Genomic DNA, 22,313 nt, shown 5'->3' on the forward strand with positions numbered 1-22,313 from the left:
TATACACACAGACCATGAAAAAATGGGTGTTTATCACTTCAAAAGGTTTTCTCCCGCACCCCACTCTCCTGCTGGTAATAGCTTATCTAAAGTGATCACTCTCCTTTACAATGTGTATGATAATGAAGGTGGGCCATTTCCAGCACAAATCCAGGGTTTAACAAGAACGTCTGAGGAACGGGGGGGTGGGGGGTTAGGAAAAAACAAGGGGAAATAGGTTACCTTGCATAATAACTTAGCCACTCCCAGTCTCTATTCAAGCCTAAGTTAATTGTATCCAATTTGCATATGAATTCCAATTCAGCAGTCTCTCACTGGAGTCTGGTTTTGAAGTTTTTCTGTTGTAATATCGCAACTTTCATGTCTGTAATCGTGTGACCAGAGAGATTGAAGTGTTCTCCGACTGGTTTATGAGTGTTATAATTCTTGACATCTGATTTGTGTCCATTTATTCTTTTACGTAGAGACTGTCCAGTTTGACCAATGTACATGGCAGAGGGACATTGCTTGCACATGATGGCATATATCACATTGGTAGATGTGCAGGTGAACGAACCTCTGATCGTGGGGCTGATGTTATTAGGCCCTGTGATGGTGTATCCTGAATAGATATGTGGACACAGTTGGCAACAGGCTTTGTTGCAAGGATAGGTTAGTGGTTCTGTTGTGTGGTATGTAGTTGCTGGAGAGTATTTGCTTCAGATTGGGGGGCTGTCTGTAGGCAAGGACTGGCCTGTCTCCCAAGATTTGTGAGAGTGATGGGTCGTCCTTCAGGATAGGTTGTAGATCCTTGATAATGCGTTGGAGAGGTTTTAGTTGGGGGCTGAAGGTGACGGCTAGTGGCGCTCTGTTGTTTTCTTTGTTAGGCCTGTCCTGTAGTAGGTGACTTCTGGGTACTCTTCTGGCTCTGTCAGTCTGTTTCTTCACTTCAGCAGGTGGGTATTGTAGTTGTAAGAATGCTTGATAGAGATCTTGTAGGTGTTTGTCTCTGTCTGAGGGGTTGGAGCAAATGTGGTTGTATTGTAGAACTTGGCTGTAGACAATGGACCATGTGGTGTGGTCAGGGTGAAAGCTGGAGGCATGTAGGTAGGAATAGCGGTCAGTAGGTTTCCGGTATAGGGTGGTGTTTATGTGACCATCGTTTATTAGCACCGTAGTGTCCAGAAAGTGGATCTCTTGTGTGGACTGGTCCAGGCTAAGGTTGATGGTGGGATGGAAATTGTTGAAATCACGGTGGAATTCCTCAAGGGCTTCTTTTCCATGCGTCCAGATGATGAAGATGTCATCAATATAGCGCAAGTAGAGTAGGGGTATTAGGGGACGAGAGCTGAGGAAGCGTTGTTCTAAGTCAGTCATAAAAATGTTGGCATACTGTGGGGCCATGCGGGTACCCATAGCAGTGCTGATGATTTGAAGGTATACATTGTCTCCAAATGTGAAATCGTTATGTGTGAGGACAAAGTCACAAAGTTCAGCCACCAGGTTTGCCGTGACATTATCGGGGATAGTGTTCCTGATGGCTTGTAGTCCATCTTTGTGTGGAATGTTGGTGTAGAGGGCTTCTACATCCATAGTGGCCAGGATGGTGTTTTCAGGAAGATCACCGATGGATTGTAGTTTCCCCAGGAAGTCAGTTGTGTCTCGAAGATAGCTGGGAGTGCTGGTAGCGTAGGGCCTGAGGAGGGAGTCTATATAGCCAGACAATCCTGCTGTCAGGGTGCCAATGCCTGAGATGATGGGGTGCCTAGGATTTCCAGGTTTATTCTCTTTCAGATTACTTTCAAGTTCTTAGCTAATAACTATCTGACAGTGAAATGTTTGCAGTCTCAAAGAGCAGAGGTTTTTAAATGCTATTTATTGGAACTTTTGAGGAAATTCAGTTTACCGAGTATCGTAAAAGCTTTGTACAAAACTGTTTGACCTGCTGTTATGCTGTCATAAATATTTTCCCACAGATGTGTATAATGCTTGATTTTTAGAGGGGCTGAGCTCTCCCAGCTCCAACTGAAGTCAATAGATGTAATTTCTCAGTACTTCTGAAAAGTTTGTACATATTGTTTGCTAATGTAAATGGTAGTGTCATACACCTTTACCTTGAAATTAATAACTTTCTTTCCTCACTAAACATAACTTTTTCTTTAATACAATGTTAAGTTGACCATATGTTGATATTAACTGTTCTTCCCAAAAGTAAATGCTAATAGATTTCACATTATAATATTTACCTGGAAGAAAATCCCTCACTAAGGAGTTAATTCCAATTAACTATTTAGTACAAGATCTATTACTATTCAGTACATGTTCAGGTAAATCACTAAACTGAATAATAGTGCTTAATAATAAAATAGCTTACCATTAAAGTAGTTTACATTTATACTGGGAGACATAAGGCATACAATTCTCAGGAGGTTGTGTATACCTAACTGTTTAGTATATCCTGGATACAGATACTATATCTCTCAGCATTTCATTCTTTCCTCTATAATTTAGTAAAGTTTAGGAGATGAAGGCTCAGACAAAATACAGTATTACCCTGTAATTCTGTTAAATCTGAAAAATGCCAGATTTTTTTAGATAGCAATTCTTCAAATGTGTTATAAAATTAATTAAGATTGAAATGGTTAATTTGATCTCCAGTTAACTTCATATTTAGTAACATTGTTTCCATTAGCATTATTAAACATTTTAAGCATTATAAATATGGTACTTGTATGTTAACCCCTTTGGTGTTGCTGGAGCTGATTTTTCACTACCAAGTGTTTTATACCTTTTGCAGTAGCACATCCTGAGAAATATTTTTGCTCACAGCTCCAGGGAGTTAGTTCTTTGATGTCTCAAGCTAAAATTAAATAATTTGTGTGTGTTTATATAGAAATGTATACTATTATAAAGTTAGATTGTGAAAGGAATTCTCTTGAGCAATTTCCTGATGGAACATCAGTCTTACAGTAAAAGAAAAAGCAACTTGAGGGTTTTTTTTGTTTAATTATTTGGAAGTGTCCAAAGTCTAGCCTATTGTACAATTTAGTCTTGCTTCATGGAAATGAGATCCCCATGTGCAGACCTCACCATAATGGCTCTTATCTTGTCAAGTTCTGGATCTGCTGTATCCCCATATTTCATTTTTAGATATATAAGCTGAAGAAATGTTACACTTGAATTAAAAATATATCACATTTGGCCTTATGGTGGTGAGAACCTTGCAGGGTCCATTAACTTCAACTTAGCACTCCTGAAAATCAGCTTCATAATGCATTTAAATTATTTTACTGATTCAGTTAAGGTGTTTTGGGAGGGAAATTTTGAATTTTCAGAACAAATTTAATCAAGATCTTTCATATAATTTATATCAGTGCTTAATTTCTGTTTAATGGTTTATTATGCTTTATGCATTCATAAAATCTTTTATATTTATCATTAATGCAACAAACTTTACAAAAAGCTCTTGTTAAGCAAGGGACAGATAAAAATTAAGAAATACAAACACAAAACTATTAATAAAGATAAGAGAATGAATGTTAGATTTTTTTAAATGTTTGAAATGTGCTTTTGTAAATTAAACTAAGCTCAAAGCTGTTTTGCTAATCAAAAGTGAAGTTTAAATGGTTAATGTTTTGATATCATTTGAAAATGTGCAGCTCTAGAAAATTAGTAGTAGTAGTAGTATTTTATTTCAAAAATTGTTAGTACCTGTGAAGTGGTACCAATTTTTATATCCAGCGGTTTAAATTCAGTAGTGAGCTATGAATTCATAATTTCAATTGATTTTAATGATAGTTGTTTGTGCATTACCAAAGCTAGTGTTTGGCCTGGTGGGGTTTCTTTAAGCAGTAGTGCAGATACCTTTTTTTTTTTTTTCCATGATTATTCTTTCAGCACCTTTCTTTCAGCAAAGCCCTTAAGTTCCATTGACTTTAAAGGGGCTTAAGCACATGCTTAAATTTAAGCACATGTTTAAGTGATTTGTTAAATAGGGGTAGACTTGAACATGTGCTTCACTACTTTTCTGAAATGGAGCCTTAGGGACTTAAATTTAAGTTTAAATATAGTAGAGTATGAAGTAATATAAAATTCTTTGAGTGCTTGCTCATGTTGATTCCATTCTAGGTGTGCGTGCTCCCACATGCACAGTTGTTGGAGAATTTTGCCTTAGCAGTATCTGTAGGCTCGACTGTGGCGCCCTCTTGAGTTCCGCACTCATGCATCAGTATATTAGGCGCCGCCTGCCCTAAGTCCTCTCAGGTCCTTCTTACTGACCATGACAGTCGGTTGGAGCACCTTGTTTTGCATTGCAAGAGCATTAAGAGCTGGTTGTTATTCCCTCTGTATATAGTTCTTAGGTACTCAGTCAATTTAAGTAAGTGTTAGTTGTTGGTTTAGTGGCTAGAGTCACGGCTGAGCCATCACCCTGGGCTTCAAGCTGTGTTTGTCATGCAACAGGCCAATGCCTATCAATGACCCCCACAGCAACTGTTTGAAGTGCTTGGGGGAATCCCATGTAAAGGACAAGTGCAGCATTTGCAAAAACTTTTGTCCCAGAACCCAGAAGGAGAGGGACATCTGCCTGAAAGCCCTCCTGATGGAGGCCGTTGCGCCTGGCATCGGATCCCTCCCAACTGGACTCTGCTCCCAGCACCTCAGCATGAGTGTGGAGTACCCCACCGGCACTGGGATCCTCCCAGCGCTGTTTCCCCTGCTGGTGCCCAAGAAGCAGCAGAAGAAGGGTTCCCCAGCACCATCCACGCAGGGGAAGGGGGACCTGGGCAAAGGACCTAGTTCAGGTCATGTGCCCACCCTGGAGCTAGAGGGGAGTACCGCTATGGTCGGACCCCCGGCCCAGCCAGGAATCTGCATCCAAATCCCAGGAGTGGTAGGGAATCCCGGCTCCAACAGGGATCTTCGTCACCTGAGACGGCCCAGGCAGCCAAAGATCTGGTGGGCCTATTGGCACTGCAGATGCCACACCAGGCAGTGGACGTGGCTATGGCCCTGCATTCCAAGGGCAAGCCAGCTATGGGACCTCCGCAAAGGGCAGGGGAGCGCCATCAATGCCCAGACCACAGGCGTTCGTCCCCATCCCCATGGCCTAGGATCCCGGTCCCACAACCTCAATTGCCGGCTAGAAGGCCCGGGTCCCCAGCACTGCACTCTCCTTCCTGAGGCACAGAATGCCAGAATCGAGATACTGGTCCCCGCATTCCCAGCACCAGCCAGTCTCCCGCCTAAGATCTCCTTGGTACAGATGTCTATCCCCTAGGCAGTCTCCTAGGCGTCCGTCCCTGCCAGTGCAGGACTGCTCACCATCATGGCACCAATCTCCACTGCCCCAGTACCGCACGAGGGAAAGGTGGTGTGGCAGAGCTCCGACCTCGTCCCAGTGGGTCCTGCACTTCCAGGCGGTTTATGCTAGCTTCAGAGGCTCACTGCAACCCTCCACTTAGCCCTTCTCTCTCTAGGGCAAGGGATACAGTCTACTGAGCTCTTTTCATCATAAGCCAGCAATGGAGGTTGGTGAGAGAATTCCCAATGTGTCTGTTGCTCCTACAGCCTCATGCCAAAATAGTTTAGCCTCCTGTCCTGACAGGGGCCTGTTTTCCCCTTCCAGGAGCTGTTTCTGTAGTGGTGGGTTGGGGGGAACCTGGGCCCGCCCTCTACTCCGGGTTCCGGTCCAGGGACCCTAATGGTAGCAGCTGTTGGCAGCCAACCTTTCACTGCCAGAGTTGCTACATTTCCCTGGGCCACTTCCCCACAGCTCTCCTGCTTCTCCCTTCTTTACCCTTACCTTAGGGCTCCCTTACCAATGACTTGAGGGTGTCTTCATTAACCAGCCCTTCAGTCGCACTTCCTCTCCTCTGGCTCCCTGGCTTCTCTCTGCCTGACTGGAGTGAGCCCTTTTATATTATCAGAGGGGCCTTAATTTGAGTCAGATGGTCACATTAGCTTAATGACCTTACCTGACTCTTTGCAGGTTAATTTTAGACTCAGGTGTTCTCATTAGCCTGGAGCAGCCTCTGCTCTGGTCAGTCAGGGAACAGAAAACTGTTAATCCAGTGGCCAGTATATCTGCCTTCTGCTACTCTGCTGTACCCAACTGGCCTGGGTCTATTACAGTGGAAATCCCCTCCCTCTAGACATAGGTCTCCAACAAGGGTTAGTTGGCAGACACAGGCCTCCCCAGCCCCACCGTGGTCACTGGAAGGGGACTGGTCCATATCAGAGCCAAGATTCAGCCCATCATCGAAAGGGTACGAATCTCCATCAGCCCACAAGAACAGCGTGGCGGTGGCGTGGCAGCAGGGCCAGTGGCCTGCTCAGTGGCCATGTTGGAATGCTTAGGGAGTACCAATGATGCCGGTTCCATACTCCCACCATTCTGGCCACCTTGGACAAACCCCCGGCACTGCTGGCACCGGGTTCAGAGCACGGTGCAGAGTCCATCACAGGGGCAGCACAACAGGTGCCGCCCATCCCCCTGCGATGTCCTCATAGTCTTCATTGTCGGACGAAGTGGTGGCGTGGGCCTCCCAGACTGGCAGTCCCCCAACGACTTTAAGGTGCACCAGGCTCTTCTTAAAAGGGTGGCTGACAACTTAAACCTCAAAATTGAGGCGTTGGCAGAGCAATCAGATGAACTGTTCGACATCATACCATCCTCCACCCTGGCCCGCATCACGCTGCCTGTCTACCCAGGTGTCCAAAAGATTGCTAAAACGCTCTGGCAGACCCCAGCTTCAATTCTGCCCACTGTCCAAAAGGTGGGAAAGAAGTATTACCTCCCAAAAGAGGGTTCAAATATCTCTATACACACCCACCAGCAGGGTCACTGGTTGTGTCCGCAGTTAACGAGAGGCACAGGTAAGTGGCACACTGAAAAATAAAGATGCCGAACAACTAGACCTCTTTGGCAGAAAGAATTATTCTATATCCAGTCTACAATTTCAGGTGTCCAACCACCAAGCCTTGTTGGGCAGGTACAATTTTAATGTATGGGTCTCCTCATGCAAGTTCAGGGAGGCCCTTCCACAGAACCTGGCCCACTAGTTCACCATGATCCTGGAGGAGTGCAAAGCGGTGGCAAGGGGCACCCTCCAGATGGCCTGGGATCCTAGAGACTCTGCCGCCAGTGTGGTTGCCTGGGCAGTGGCACAGCTCTTGGCTACAATCTTTGGGGTTATCCCAAGAGATGCAGGCCGCAATCCAGGACCTCTTGTTTGAGTTCACGGGGCTCTTCTCTGAGCTCATGGACCCAAGGCTGCATGGCCTTAAAGACTCCCAGACCACCCTGCAATCACTGGGCCTCCACACTTTGCAGCAGGCCAGAAAGCAGTTCTGGCCTCCTCTGCCTTCTCCTTCTAGGTCCTGGGGGTCTTCCTGACAGGATGCCTCCAGGAGAAAGGACAAAGACAAAGGATTTGAGCGATGACACCCTTGGTCCTCTCCCTCGCCGGTTCAACCCGGCCCCTCAAAACATCACGGGGGTCAGAGGCAGGCATTTTGAAGGTGCACCTAAGGATGGTGCCCCAGTCAATTACCTGGATCCACCTTCCTATTCTTTCCTCAACCTCCTGCACCCCTTCCAGTCGGCATGGTCGCAAGTGACATCGGACCATTGGGTGCTCAACACAATATCCTTAAGCTACAACCTACAGTTCTCAACTGCCCCTCCCTCCCACCCCTCTTCCCCATCCTTCTTCAAGGACCCTTCTCATGAGAAACTCATCACTGGGGAGGTTGAAAAACTCCTAAGGCTGCGGGCGGTAAAGGAGGTCCCTCGGGATAGGAGGGGAAAAGGATTCTACTCTCGATATTTCCTAATCCCAAAAGCAAAAGGGGACCTAGGACCCATCCTGGACTTGCGTTGCCTCAACAAAAGTTGAGGTTCTGCATGGTCTTCCTGACCTCCATCATCCCCTCCCTGGAATCAGGAGACTGGTACACCGCCCTCGACTTGAAGGACACATACTTCCATATCTCCATCTTCTAAGGGCACACACGGTTCCTCCATTTTGTGCTGGGCCACCGCCATTTCCAATTCACAGCACTGCCCTTTGGTCTCTCATCAGCCTTGAGAGTGTTTACAAAGTGGATGGCTCCAGTGGCGACTTACCTGAGGCATCAGGGCATTCGGATTTACCTGTACCTCGATGACTGCTAATCCAGGGCCAGTTTTGACACCAGGTGCGGCAGCACTGCGATCTAGTCACCGCCTGTCACGATCTAGGACTGTTGATAAATGAGAAGAAATCAACTTTAGTTCCAGTGCAGCGCACAGAGTTCATAAGACCTGTCCTCGACTCTACTCAGGCCAGAGCCTTCCTCCCTGAAGACCAATCCCATGCCATGAAAGACCTAATCTTGCATTTGCAAGCCTGCTCTCTCACCACTGCTCACAGGTGCCTCAGGTTGTTGGGCCACACAGCAGCCTGCAGTTACATGGTCTGGCACACATGGCTTCATCTCAGGCCCCTTTAGGCATGGCTGGCGTCGGTCTACGTCCCCAACATACACAACATAGACCAAGTAATCAAGGTTCCAGACCACATACTGTCATCGCTCGCCCGGTGGCTCGACCCTGCATCAGTGTTGGAGGGAGTCCCCTTCGCGGCCCCATCCCCATCGGTTACCCTGGTCTCCGATGCTTCGGATCTGGGGTGGGGAGCCCCTCTAGACGATCTTGGCATGCAAGGATATTGGTCAAGTCACGATTGCTCCTTAGACATAAACTTCAGAGAGCTCAGAGTGGTCCGCTTGGCCCGTCAAGCTTTCCTGCCTCAGATAAAAGGCAGGGTGGTTCAAGCCCAGATGGACAATACTGCCGCTATGTTCTATATCAACAAGCAAGGTGGTGCGCGGTCCTCTGCCATTGGCCAAGAAGCTCTCAGGCTCTGGAACTTCTGTGTTCAGCATGCCATTCATTTTGTGGCCGCAGACCTCCCCAGGGCCAGAAATGCTTTGGCAGATCGCCTCAGCAGGACTTTCTCATCTTGCCGTGAGTGGTCAGTCCATCCGGAGGTGGTCAGCCTAATCTTCCAGAGGTGGGGGACTCCCTGGGTGGACTTGTTTGCATCCAGACAGAACAGGAAGTGCCACGCTTTCTGTTCGATTTGAGGGATTGACAGAGGCTCCCTGTCGGACACTTTTTTACTTCTGTCGTCAGGACCCCTGATGTATGCCTTCCCTCCAGTGCCATTAATCAACAGAATCCTCGTGAAGATCAACTAGGACAGAGCGAAGGTAATCCTCATAGCGCTGGCTTGGCCGCACCAGAACTGGTTCGGCACGCTGCTGGACCTCTCAGTGGCTGCCCCATTACAGCTACTGCTCTGGCTGGACCTGTTGTCTCAGAACCATGGCAGACTGCTGCATCCGAACCTGACAGCACTGCACCTGACGGCTTGGCTGCTGCATGGTTGAATGCAGATGAGTGGGAGTGTTCGGCCAGTGTCCAGCACGTCCTGCTAGGCAGCAGAAAACCCTCAACCAGAGCGACCTACCTGGGCAAAAGGAAACGGTTTACATGCTGGACTTCAGATGAAGGTATTCAACCTGAGCAGGTCTTACTGCAGTTAATCCTGGATTATCTCCTGCATCTTAAGATCCAGGGTTTGTCCCTTTCATCTGTTCAGGTCCACTTGGCTGCTATTTTGGCCTTCCGTCCCCTGCGCGAGGGCAGGTCAGTTTTCGCCCAGGACATGACTGCCAGGTTCCTCAAGGCCCTAGAGCACCTCTGCCCTCACGTCAGGGACTCTGTTGCTCCGTGGGACCTGAATCTTGTGCTGTCATGGATCATGGGGGCCCCCCGTTGAGCCTCTGGCTTCATGCTCCCTTCTCCTCTCCTTGAAGGTCGCTTTCTTGGTTGCAATAATATATGCCCACAGGGTCTCTGAGATTAGGGCACTTACCTCAAAGCCACCCTACACAGTGTTTTACAAGGACAAGGTCCAACTGCGACAGCACCTGACCTTCCTACCCAAAGTTGTTTCACAGTTTCATGAGCCAGGACATATTCTTACCTGTCTTCTTCCCTAAACCTCATAAGTCAGAGGCATATCGCGGGTTGCATTCTCTGGACATCAGAAGGGCATTAGCCTTCCACATAGAGAGGACCAAGCCTTTAGTAAGGCAACACAGTTGTTAGTCGCAGTGGCCAACAGAATGAAAGGTCATCCAGTGTCGACTCGGAGAATCTCATCTTGGATTACTGCCTGTATCCGCTGCTGCTATGACCAGGCCAAGGTGCTTCCTCTGGCGATTGTAATTGCCCATCAACCAGAGCACAAGGACATATGCTAGGCTGCCACCTGGTCATCCATCCACAGATTTACATCGCATTATGCGCTTACCCAGCAGGTCCAAGATGATGCTGGCTTTGGTAAAGCAGTATTGCAAGCTGCATGACCGTGAACTCTGAGCCCACCTCCATGGATGCTGCTTTTGAGTCACCTAGAATGGAATTGACATGAGCAAGCATTCGAAGAAGAAGAAAAAACAGTTACCTACCTTTAGTAACTTGTTTTTCAAGATGTGTTGCTCATGTCCATTCCATTACCCACCCTTCTGCCCCTCTGTCAGAATTGCCTGCAAGAAGGAACTTAGAGGGCCGGCAGCGCCTAATATACTGACGCATGAGCACGGCACTCAAGAAGGAGTCACAACCAACACTACGGATACTGCAAATGCAAAAATCTCCAACAACTGTGCACATGGGTGCGCGCACACCTAGAATGGAATGGACATGAGCAACGTGTATCTCAGAACAACAGTTATGAAAGGTAGGTAACAGGTTTTTTTTAAAAAGGTTGATGGCACATATTAAAATATATTATATTGTAATAGGAGTACATAAAAGGTTGTTATGAAGCACAGCAAACTTCAATAAGAGTTAAATGTGTGTGCAGTCAGAATTAGGATCTGTGAGATGTTGACAACAGTAAAAACATAAGAATGGCCTTGCTGGGTCAGACCAAAGGTCCATCTAGCCCAGTATCCTGTCTTCCAACAGTGGCCAATGCCAGGTGCCACAGAGGGAGTGAACAGAACAGGTAATCATCAAGTGATCCATCCCCTATTGCCCATTTCCAGCTTCTGGCAAACAGAGGCTAAGGACGCCATCCCTGCCCATCCTGCCTAATAGCCACTGATGGCCCTATCCTCCATGATTTTATCTAGTTCTTTTTTAACCCTATTATAGTCTTGGCCTTCACAACATCCTCTGGCAAAGACAATGTTTATATTGTTTATGGTATGAAGCAAAAAGGATTAAATTTTTTAAAGTAACATTCTAATTTTAGTCCCTAATTCTAATATTTTTGGACTGTGCCATGATTATTTGCATTTTTATTGCTATTGGTATGAGCATACAGAGGAATTGTAAAAATACTACTTTTCTTCTTTTGTTGGGGAACAGAAATGTTTTGTGGATGCAGTGAAAATTAGTCTCCATAGCCTAAACAACCGCATGTCCAGCAGTAAAGTAAAAGTAGCATTTAATAATTGCCAGTCTGGGTAATGTAGTTTGATGTTCATACCTTTACTCAGGTGGAGCCTGAGAAGTTGAAGACACTAACAGAAGGTCTGGAAGCCTACAACCGAGCCAGGAAGAGGAACAGAAAGTAAGCAGATGCTTATTCATTTACAAATTAATTAAAATCATGAGGTCCTCTTGTCTACCAAGAGACTCTCATTTCACTCCCAGAAGTATCCTTGACATCAGTCGGAATCTTGGCTGTATCAGGATTTGGTTGTTAGTTATTAACCTGCAGCCTATATGGAATGCATGTCTTTCTGATCCTGCAACAGGAGGCTTCTGAAATCCTGTGGCAGCACCTCTGACAGTTTAGGCTCAGCTTTCTTATAAGGGAAAGCGTAGATGGTGGTAGCATAAAAACCCAGTGGCAGCTTCTAACTATTACAGTGTGTTTTATATCCAGATAATTTGCCTCTTCATTTTACTGTATGTCTGTCTGTGTGTGTGTCCTGGGGGAAAGAGGAAGAGAGAAAGAAATGATATATACTGAAATACAGTTTTTTGTGAAATCTAATGAACCAAAACTCTGGACTGCACTGACTAATGCACCATTCCTCTGGAGCACCTCAGCTCTGCAGGGCTGAAGCTAGACTCCTGCAAAAGTCCACACAAGAAGGAGCTGCTTTACAATTATTAGGAGGAACAAAGGATCCTAGCTTCAGTCCTGAGGAGCTTAGGAGATCTGCAGAAATGGAGCACCTAGTTTCTGAATTCCTTATTTTATGCAAGTTATGAATTTTACAATTTTATAACTTTGTAATTTGGGGGTTTGTATGTATGCATTTTCTGATACACCAGCAATCTTTGAAAATGCCAGCACACCCATGTGAATTTTCAGGTGTAGATTTGAAATTTACACCCAAAATCATTCATTGCATATTAGTAAGTCAAAAGTATTCTGAACAAATACTATATGACTTTGTGACAAGCATTTTTTTTTCACACAGCACCAAATTGGTATGGAAAGGGTTACTTCAGATAAGTTCAGTATATTTTGTCATTGCTGGCAAGCTTTTCAGAATTCCCTAATCCCAGCTATGTTTAGTGTAACCAGACTGGCTGCCATATGCAAATCTTTTATTATACAATATAACAAATGATGTATATTTGAACTATATTTGGTTTTATCTGTTTTTTTTGGACTTTATTTAAGATTTTACAAAACTAGGCGAGAGATTTTGAGCAATGTGAAATATGAGAAGAGGGAAAAAAATATGGAAGAAAAGAGGAGAAGTAAATTGAGTTTAGAGGAAGAAGACCTAGACAGCTATAAAAAGATACAGAAGTTGACAGGGTTGTAGTGTGCTATTGTTTACTTGTTGTCGCACTGACAAACTGTTGGCTTGTATCTGAACAGGAATTTAAAGTACTATAGGCTTACAATTCATGTCTTCAAAACAATAAGTACAGGCTTAAAGGAATCAAATAATTACAGTAGAGCCCCGTTTATCCGATCTGGCCCTGGTTCCAATTAGATCAGATAATCAAAAATTCGGATAATCAGGAAAGTGGACAAAGAGCTTTCAAAATGTTGTTTTAAGATGGGGAATTGCTTTTAAACTAGCTGACCCCTCCCTGAAAAGTTGTCATCTTTATTTACAGCTTACACGAACCGTTACTTCTAGTAAAGAGTACCAGTTTCTAAAAATGCAGAAATGATAAACTTAAGCATTAAAACATAGCCCCCTTCTTTACAGCAAATACAAACCATTATTAATAAACAGTGCCAGTTTTTAAAAATGCAGACATGATCATTTTAAGTTGCAGCAACCCCAATACTCATGGTAACTAACAACAATAACAATATGTAATATGCATAAAGTATTAAATTAACATATAGTATTGTACACAGGACAACGGTAAGTACAGCAACACTCATATTTATAATGGCTGGGAAAAAATTGACAGTTTGCGATACTATGCTTTTTCCAGTGTTCTAATCTTGGGCTGTTTTTTGCCAGTGACTGGCCTTTATTTTATTAATACTCTCTATTTTAGCATCCAATGATAGTACTGCATGATTTCGCTTAGTAGTCGCAGTCATTTTACAAGGCTGAAAAGACAGGATGGTTACAGTAGTGTTGCCAGGGAGGTGACGTCAATTTCCCATACTCCTGTCTGTGCACTAGTTGTTCGGTTAATACGGAGAGCTGGATAATGAAATCGGATAAACAGGTTTCCGCTGTACTTGTCTTTAACGCCTTTTAAGGTGTACGCTTTTCTTGTTCTCTATCCATGTGGTATTTTCTGAGCAATATTGCTGGTGCCAGTGAGACAGTGCTATCCTTTCAGCACCATCCTGAAACATGTCGGTGGGTTTTTTGTATGAGTGCATGCTGCAGACATAAAAATGCCTTTGACAACATTTCAGTTATTTGCCATTAGTTGTTCCTGAAGCAAAATTTCTAGCACTAGGAAAATGACTCAATGAACAACTTTAAAGATCTTTTGAAAAAATCAGTTAAAAGTAGAGACCTTGCTGAATCTGGCTCAATATTTGTACATATGGAAACATTAGAGAATTTTAAATGCAAAAATGTGCATTGGTGAAATGCTGTGGTTATACAAATGTCAGGAAATTCAAAGTTACAGTTCCCATGACAACCATGACTCAGCCTACCACCTTTCATGTATGTAGCAGTTTGTATTACTATATGGTGTTATCATTAATACTTAATATGGAACACACAAAAAATCCATGTTAAATGAACACAATTAACATTGCAAAATCAAGCACTCAAAAGTTAGGAAATGCCAGAATTAAGGTTGCCTGTGCATTATTAATTTGGTTCCCTTGTGCATATGCATTATGATACAGTCTATCTATTACATGATCACGTTATTTTTTCCATAGGACTATCTCTTTCAGTGCATGCTTAATAAGTGGTTCTTCAATATTTTGTTTTCTCCTCATTGTTCAATAAGTGGCCCCATGCCTTGTTTACTACACACTATTCAAAGCCTAGTCTGAAGACAGAATTTTTAATTTCTCATTGGCTTTTTTCTGTGATGCTCATCACAATAGTATCTGATTGGTTCACAAACATTAATTTAAAAAAAGAAAAGGAGTACTTGTGGCAACTTAGAAACTAACGAATTTATTTGAGCATAAGCTTTAGTGAGCTACAGCTCACTTCATCGGATGCATTCAGTGGCTACAAAAGCTTATGCTCAAATAAATTGGTTAGTCTCTAAGGTGCCACAAGTACTTCTTTTCTTTTTGCGAATACAGACTAACACGGCTGCTACTCTGAAACCAAACATTAATTTAGTTTCACAACATTCCTGTGAGATGGTGTATTATTATCCCCCTTTTACAGATGGAAAGCTGAGGCACAGAGAGATTAAGATCAAAAGTGTCCCCTCATTTTGGGTACCCATTCTGAGATGCCTAGAACCAGGTTTTTCAAAGTCCTGGGCATTGTATAGCACTATGTAAGTTAAAAACACAGTCTCATTGTCTTCAGTTGCAGCTGTGAGTGCTTGACACTTCTGCAAATCAGACTCCAGTCTCAAGTCAGGCACCCACAAGATGAAGAACATACAAGTTTGGTTTTAGTGATTAGCCCAGCATCGCATAGGCACTGTGTGTTACAAGTAGGGTTAAAATCTAGTTCCCCAAGGCAGTATTCTACTGCCTTAATTATGAGATCATCCTTTCTCTTCCTATAATCCACTGTCTCATTCACTACATACAATTCCAGCTTTTGCAACAAATGAGGCAGGGTCCTACAGACAACGGTCTCCTTCGCTACACAGCCCCAATTCATTCCCAAAGCAGGTCCATACTGTCCACTAAATAAGGCAGGGGTCCTGTGCAGCAAATATTAAGTGGTCTTGTAATTAAAGACTGTATCATAATTCATATATACAAGGCCAAATTAAGTTGCACACGTGCCTTAATTAGGCATTTGTTGCTTTTCAGTGCTTGACTTTAGAACCTTAATGTTCTTTGAATCAAGTTTTTGTGTGTAATTTCCTAGGCTTTTAAAAAACAAATTGAAAAAACAGGAATTCCATCATTTGACATCATATTGACACCCACATGGTTCATCAGCAGGGTTGGAACCTTTAGATCAACCGCACAGACCTCTAGCAATCAATACTAGAGAGGGATGATATAGTTTGTCCATGGCTTTCACAAATATTTTCTGACAGCAATGGAAGAGTGAGACTCAGGAATCTTGTGTTCCATTGCAGACCTTGGAGGGGAGCGTACTGTACTGGTCACAAAGCCTTCTGCCATCTCCCCCCTCCAAGCTTGACCCTTTCTGCCCAATCTTCCCCAACATGTCTCCTTGTCACCTCTCATTGCTCACTCCAATTCCAGGCTCCTCAGCGGGCCAGTCCTAGTCTTCCCTTCTGGATTCCCAATCCCAATCTCCTTGCCCAGCCAGTCCCAGTCTCCCCTCAATATCCCAGTTTCCCGCTTCCCTTCCACTGCCAGCCTCCAGTCCCAGTGTTCCAGCCACTCTACACTCCATGTCCCAGTCTACTCTTCTGCTCTCAAAGGTCTTTTTCTTGTCCCCCCTCCATTTGAATCAGTCAGCTCCTTCCTCCTACTGTGAGGGAGACATTTAGAGAACAGGAAAGACAGTCTCCCTGGTTTCAGTTCCGTTGCTGGGACCTGCACCTAGCATGACCCAGAGCAGCAATTTCAGGGAAAGTCTTGCTTGGCCCCAGGCTGGAGCATGCCCAGTGTGGATGAACTCTTCTGAGATTTTTACTGTTAAACTAGCATGTGTATACTGCAGTTTTTCAGAGGCTTATAACTTGGCCAAATTTGAGTTGATTTTCACAGGGACAGCAAAAGACATCCCCTGTCAAATTTCTAGTTCCTGCTTCAAAGTATGGGGGCAAGAGAGGTTTTTTTTAAAAAAAAAATAAAAAGATAGCCGGAATTTTTTAACATGGGCAAAACAATGTATTTGTCCCTAGCCTCATTCTTGGCAACACTTGAAGCATGTTGGCTGAAATTGGGCGGGGGGGGGATTTCAGCCTAAAATAGACACCCCAACATAGAAAATTTCAGCTTAGGCAGTTAGTTTAACAAAGTTATAAGTAATTGAAAATAGGGCCTTATAAGGGGAAGTGCCAGACAATGTTAATAGTTAGTGCTACCAGCTCCACCAATAGCATGCGCCGTAAATTTAGCCAATATGGCCAGGTTATAATTGTAGGGAAGTCTATAATTTTCAGTTTCTCAATAAGTGCATAAGTTTAAGACTGCAACATCAAAACTGTATGATCAGTAATGAAAATGCCATAATTGTGCATTAATAAATATACCAAACTGTTCATTTTTCTTCAGTTTTTCAATGTTCTCTAATAACTAAGTTATGGTGTGATTTGCATTACATGATTGTTGGTTCACTTCTTCAGTAGTGGAAAGGAGAGGGTTTAAATACACCCAAGGCATTCACTAGTAGTCCAGTAACATACCCTATGTTGTAATTAATTTGTAATATTGTCTGTCAAGTTAAGGTAGACCAAAGCTATTGTGGTCTATTACATAGCTTCTCAAATGTGGGCACTTAAATTTACATACCAGAATAACAGGTTTCAGCACTCAAGCACTGATTGAGTCCCCTAAATAAACTATGATGATGATGGTAACATTCATAGGTTGATGCTCAGGTAGGGACTTAGGTGATCCAGCCAATACTAAAGCGCCTAAAATGTGTATTTAGGTGCTTAATTTTTAGGTATCTAATTTTAGGCTCCTAAATTGAGATTGTACTGAGAGTGCCCAGGTACTACCCTGATAGGCATTTTAGAAATAGATATCTATTAATACGTGTGGTCCCTGGTATATGTCTCCCCTTATGCGTCGTTTCACGTATCCATTGCTCATCAATAGGAGAATGTGTTCCGATTCACATCGGTCCCGAACTGCATCTCCGTCACATCACCTTTCGTGTGGCTTTTTGCTTCCCCCAGTGTTCAAGAGGCGCTGGGAGGGAGGGGATCGGGCATGCTCAGAGGAGGGGGCGGAACTGGGTGGGAAGAGGTGGGGCGGGGAGAGGTCAGGAAGAGGCGGGGTGACCAATTATTTCTTATGGGGAAAAATTCCCCCATATCCGTCATTTCAGTATCCGTCGCCCTTTTCAGGAACACAACCCCAACATATACCAGGAACTCCCTGTAATACATTCAACATTTTGTTTGTCATCAATATTTTCATAGAACAATTCTAGAAGATGTTATCCTCATTGTAATTCAAATAATTGTATTTTTCGTCTTACCTTCTTACAACTGGCTAGATTGCCTTACAATAATGATTTTGGTCTATTATGATTTTAAAAAAAGGTTGTGGAGCAGTTTTTAAACTAAGGTCTGGGGGAAAGCCGACAGGTGCGGAGGAGCACGTGGTTCGGACAAAGACATCTCTTAAGGGAGGATCTATTAATAGAGATTCTCCATGTCCTAGTAAGTAGGAGAGGATGGAAGATGATAAAATACAGGTGGGATCTGATGAGAAGCAGTCAAATGAAAAAGAAAAAAAAGTCCCATTCAATTACATTAGCAGACAGCTAAAAAGTGACAAGTTTTTAAAGTGCTTATATACCAATGCTAGAAGTCTAAATAATAAGATGGGTGAACTAGAGTGCCTCACATTAAATGAGGATAGCGATATAATAGACACAAAACAGAAACTGGTGGAATGAGGATAATCAATGGGACACAGTAATACCAGGGTACAAAATATATTGGAAAGCCAGAACAGGTCGTGCTGGTGAGGAATGGCACTATATGAGAAAGAAAGCATAAAATCAAATGAAGTAAAAATCTTAAATGAACGAAACTGTACCGTAGAGTCTCTATGGATAGTAATTCTATGCTCTAATAATAAGAATATAGCAGTAGAGATATATTACTGATCACCTGACCAGGATGGTGATAGTGACTGTGAAATGCTCAGGGAGATTAGAGAGGCTATTAAAATAAAAAACTCAATAAAAATGGGGGATTTCAACTATCCCCATATTGACTGGGTACATGTCACTTCAGGACGTGCTGCAGAGATAAAGTTTCTTGACACCTTAAATGACTGTTTCGTGGAGCATCTAGTCCTGGAACCCACAAGAGGAGAGGCAATTCCGGATCCTGTGTTCTCCTAAGTGGAACACAAGATCTGGTCTAAGAGGTGAATATAGCTGGACCGTTCGGTAATAGTTACCATAATATAATAAAATGTAACATCTCTGTGGTGGGGAAAAAATCCACATCAGCAGAACACTGTAGCATTTAATTTCAGAAAGGGGAACTACACAAAAATGAGGAGGTTAGTTAAACAGAAATTAGAAGGTACAGCGCCAAAAGTAAAATCCCTGCAAGCTGCATAGAAACTTTTAAAGACACCATAGTAGAGGTTCCACTTAAATGTATAACCCAAATTAAAAAACGTAGAGAACGAAAAATGTGCCACCATGGATAAACAAAAGAAGCAGTGAGAAGCAAAAAGGCATCCTTTAAAAAGTGGAAGTTAAATCCTAGTGAGGAAAATAGAAAGGAGCATAAAGTCTGGCAAGTGAAGTCTAAAAAATATAATTGGGAAGGTCAAAAAAGAATTTGAAGAACAGCTAGCCAAAGACTCAAAAAATAATATCAAAAACATTTCTAAGTATATCAGAAGCAGACAGCCTGCTAAACAACCAATGGGGCCACTGGATGATCGAGATGCTGAAGGAGCTCTCAAGGACGATAAGGCCATTGCAGAGAAACTAAATGAATTCTTTGCATCGGTCTTCACAGCTGAGGCTGTGAGGGAGATTCCCAAACCTGAGCCATTCTCTTTAGGTGACAAACCTGTGGAACTGTCCCAGATTGAGGTGTCATTAGAGGAGGTTTTGGAACAAATTGATAAATTATACAGTAATAAGTCACCAGGACCAGATGGTATTCACCCAAGAATTCTGAAGGAACTCAAATGTGAAATTGCAGAACTACTAACTGTAGTTTGTAACCTATAATTTAAATCAGCTTCTGTATCAAATGACTGGAGGATAGCTAATCTGATGCCAATTTTTAAAAAGGGCTCCAGAGGTGATCCTGGCAATTACAGGCCTGTAAACCTGACTTCAGTACAGGGCAAACTGTTTGAAACTATAGTAAAAAATAAAATTGTCAGACATGTAGATGAACATAATTTGTTGGGAAATAGTCAACATGGTTTTTGTAAAGGGAAATCATACCTCACCAATCTACTAGAATTCTTTGAGGGGATCAACAAGCATGTGGACAAGGGGGATGCAGTGGAAATAGTGTACTTAGATGTTCAGAAGGCCTTTGACAAGGGCACTCACCAAAGGCTCTTAAGCAAGTAAGATGTCATGGGTTACGAGGGAAGATCCTCTCAGAAATTGGTAATTGGTTAAAAGATAGGAAACAAAGGCTAGGAATAAATGGTCAGCTTCAGAATGGGGAGTGGTAAATAGTGGTGTCCCTGTACTGGGACCAGTCCTATTCAACATATTCATAACTGATCTGGAAAAAGGGGTAAACAGTGAGGTGGCAAAATTTGCAGATGATACAAACTACTCAAGATAGTTAAGTGCCAGGCAGATTGCAAAGAACTACAAAAGGATCTCTCAAAACTGGGTGACTGGGCAACAAAATGGCAGATGAAATTCAATGTTGATAAATGCAAAGTAATGCACATTAGAAAATATAATTCCAACTATACATATAAAATGATGGGGTCTGAAATCTTGGAATCATTGTGGATAGTTCTTTGAAAACATCCACTCAATGTGCAGCAGCAGTCAAAAAAGCGAGCAGAATGTTGAGCATCATTAAGAAAGGGATAGATAATAAGACAGAAAATATATTGCCTCTGTATAAATCCATGGTATGCCCACATCTTGAATGCTGCATGCAGATGTTCTTGCCCCATCTCAAAAAAGATATATTCAAATTGGAAAAGGTTTAGAAAAGGGCAGAAAAATTATTAGGGGTATGGAATGGCTTCCGTATGAGGAGAAATTAATAAGACTGGGACTTATCAGCTTGGAAAAGAGACAACTATGGGGGGATATGACTGAGGTCTATAAAATCATGATTGGTATGGAGAAAGTAAATAAGGAAGTGTTATTTACTCTTTGTCATAACACAAGAACTAGGGGGTCACCAAACGAAATTAATAGGCAGCAGATTTAAAACAAACAAAAGGAAGTATTTCTTCATACAGTGCTAAGTTAACCTGTGGAACTCTTTGCCAGAGGATATTATGAAGGCCAAGACTATATAACAGATTAAAAAAAGAACTAGATAAATTCGTGGAGGATAGGTCCATCAATGGCTATTAGCCAGGATGGGCAGGGATGGTGTCCCTAGCCTCTGTTCGCTAGAAGCTGAGAATGAGTTTCAGGGAATGGATCACTTGATGATTACTGGTTCCATTCATTCCCTTTAGGGCACGTTGCATTGGCCACTGTCGGAAGACAGGATACTGGGCTCGGTGGACCTTTGGTCTGACCCAGTCTGGCCGTTCTTACGATTCGAGTTTTTTAATAGTTTGATTTAAAAAATATAAACAGTATATTTAAACAGCAATGGAAAATAGAATCTTGATATTATGTAATCTATTTGTCTTGAACATTTTACATTGCTTGTATTGTTTCTCTTCATAAGAACAACACATGCAATTTGAAATGTTCAAAACAAATAAATTACATAATAGTCTCAAACAGATACTACTTTCATTAAAAGATGAAGTCACTTTGGCTCTCCTAAAATGTTCATGGAGAAAAAATGCATTTTATGGAGGAAGAATTGCAGGGTTTTTTTATTCTGATAAAGTAATCCTGCAAAAGTACTGTTCCATTTTAGAACTGATATTTTAGAGAATTGATTATTTCTGCAATTGTAATCCTATCAAGGCAGTTATACTGTTAATTTCATATATAAATATAAATTCAAAATGAGTGATATTAAAATAAAAGTTCAAACTTATAACTTCAGCACATAATTTTCGAATTTGTAAAATATACTGTATGGCTAGGTTTGTTTGAGGGAGTATTAAAAACATTTGCATCTTGTCTTCATTTTCATGCTGTATACTATAAGGAGTTACAGTGGGGATGAATTTGTCCAATAATGTTTGTAATAAACTGCAGTGAAACTTAATAGTGGACTTTTAAAAATATAAACACTGTAAATGTTAGCAAGTGTTTAGTTTTGGCTGTGCATCCACTGTTTGACTTTAGCCACCTGAAGAAATGGGATTATGTGAATTAGTAGAGAGAATTTAGGAAGAGTTTTATATTCCAGGTCAGATAACTATCTCTTCTTCTTTGACTGATGATCTCTATCTGTATTCCACGGTGGGTAGGTTCACATGCGCTCCATGCACCAGAGACTCTTAAGATTTTTGCTAGCAATATCAGTTGGTCTTCACCTGCACCATTCTCCTCCCCATGCCCTGTTCTAGGGCATAAGGGGCTGTGCAGCCCAACTCCAGTTCCTTTCTACCATTCATGGTCTGAGACTGGAACCCTTCAGTGTCGTCTTCAGCATTTTATCTGTAAATAGTCTTTACTTGTTCATTGTAGTTTTAGATAATTTCTTAGTTTTAGCTAACTAAGGGTAAGTTTAGGGTCCTCTCCCCTCACACCCCATGCCCCCCTCAAAGGAATGAGTAATATGTCTGAGAGCCCAGGATCCCAGGAGTCAAGAACTGGGATTCCTGCACCAAGGCAGTCCTCCTGAGCGATGACCACCAAAAGGGCTTCTAATGTCTTGTAGAAGCTTCCATTCCCTCGAAGAGCAGCATTCGCCAATACTT

The 22,313-nt window shown here is 42.8% G+C and overlaps 1 protein-coding gene across 8 annotated transcripts in view; it reads left to right on the forward strand.

The window, feature by feature from the left end:
• Nucleotides 1-22,313, forward strand: part of MBD5 (methyl-CpG binding domain protein 5) — a 268,857-nt gene that overhangs the window by 226,640 nt on the left and 19,904 nt on the right. For all 8 annotated transcript variants that reach the window (XM_078847926.1, XM_073305424.2, XM_078847925.1 and 5 more), the window contains one exon: nucleotides 11,539-11,612. In XM_078847926.1, the coding sequence (XP_078704052.1) occupies nucleotides 11,539-11,612 (74 nt within the window). The remainder of the gene's footprint in view (nucleotides 1-11,538; nucleotides 11,613-22,313) is intronic.

This window comes from Lepidochelys kempii, chromosome 11, assembly GCF_965140285.1.
Source record: "Lepidochelys kempii isolate rLepKem1 chromosome 11, rLepKem1.hap1, whole genome shotgun sequence".
Classification (NCBI taxonomy): domain Eukaryota; kingdom Metazoa; phylum Chordata; order Testudines; family Cheloniidae; genus Lepidochelys; species Lepidochelys kempii.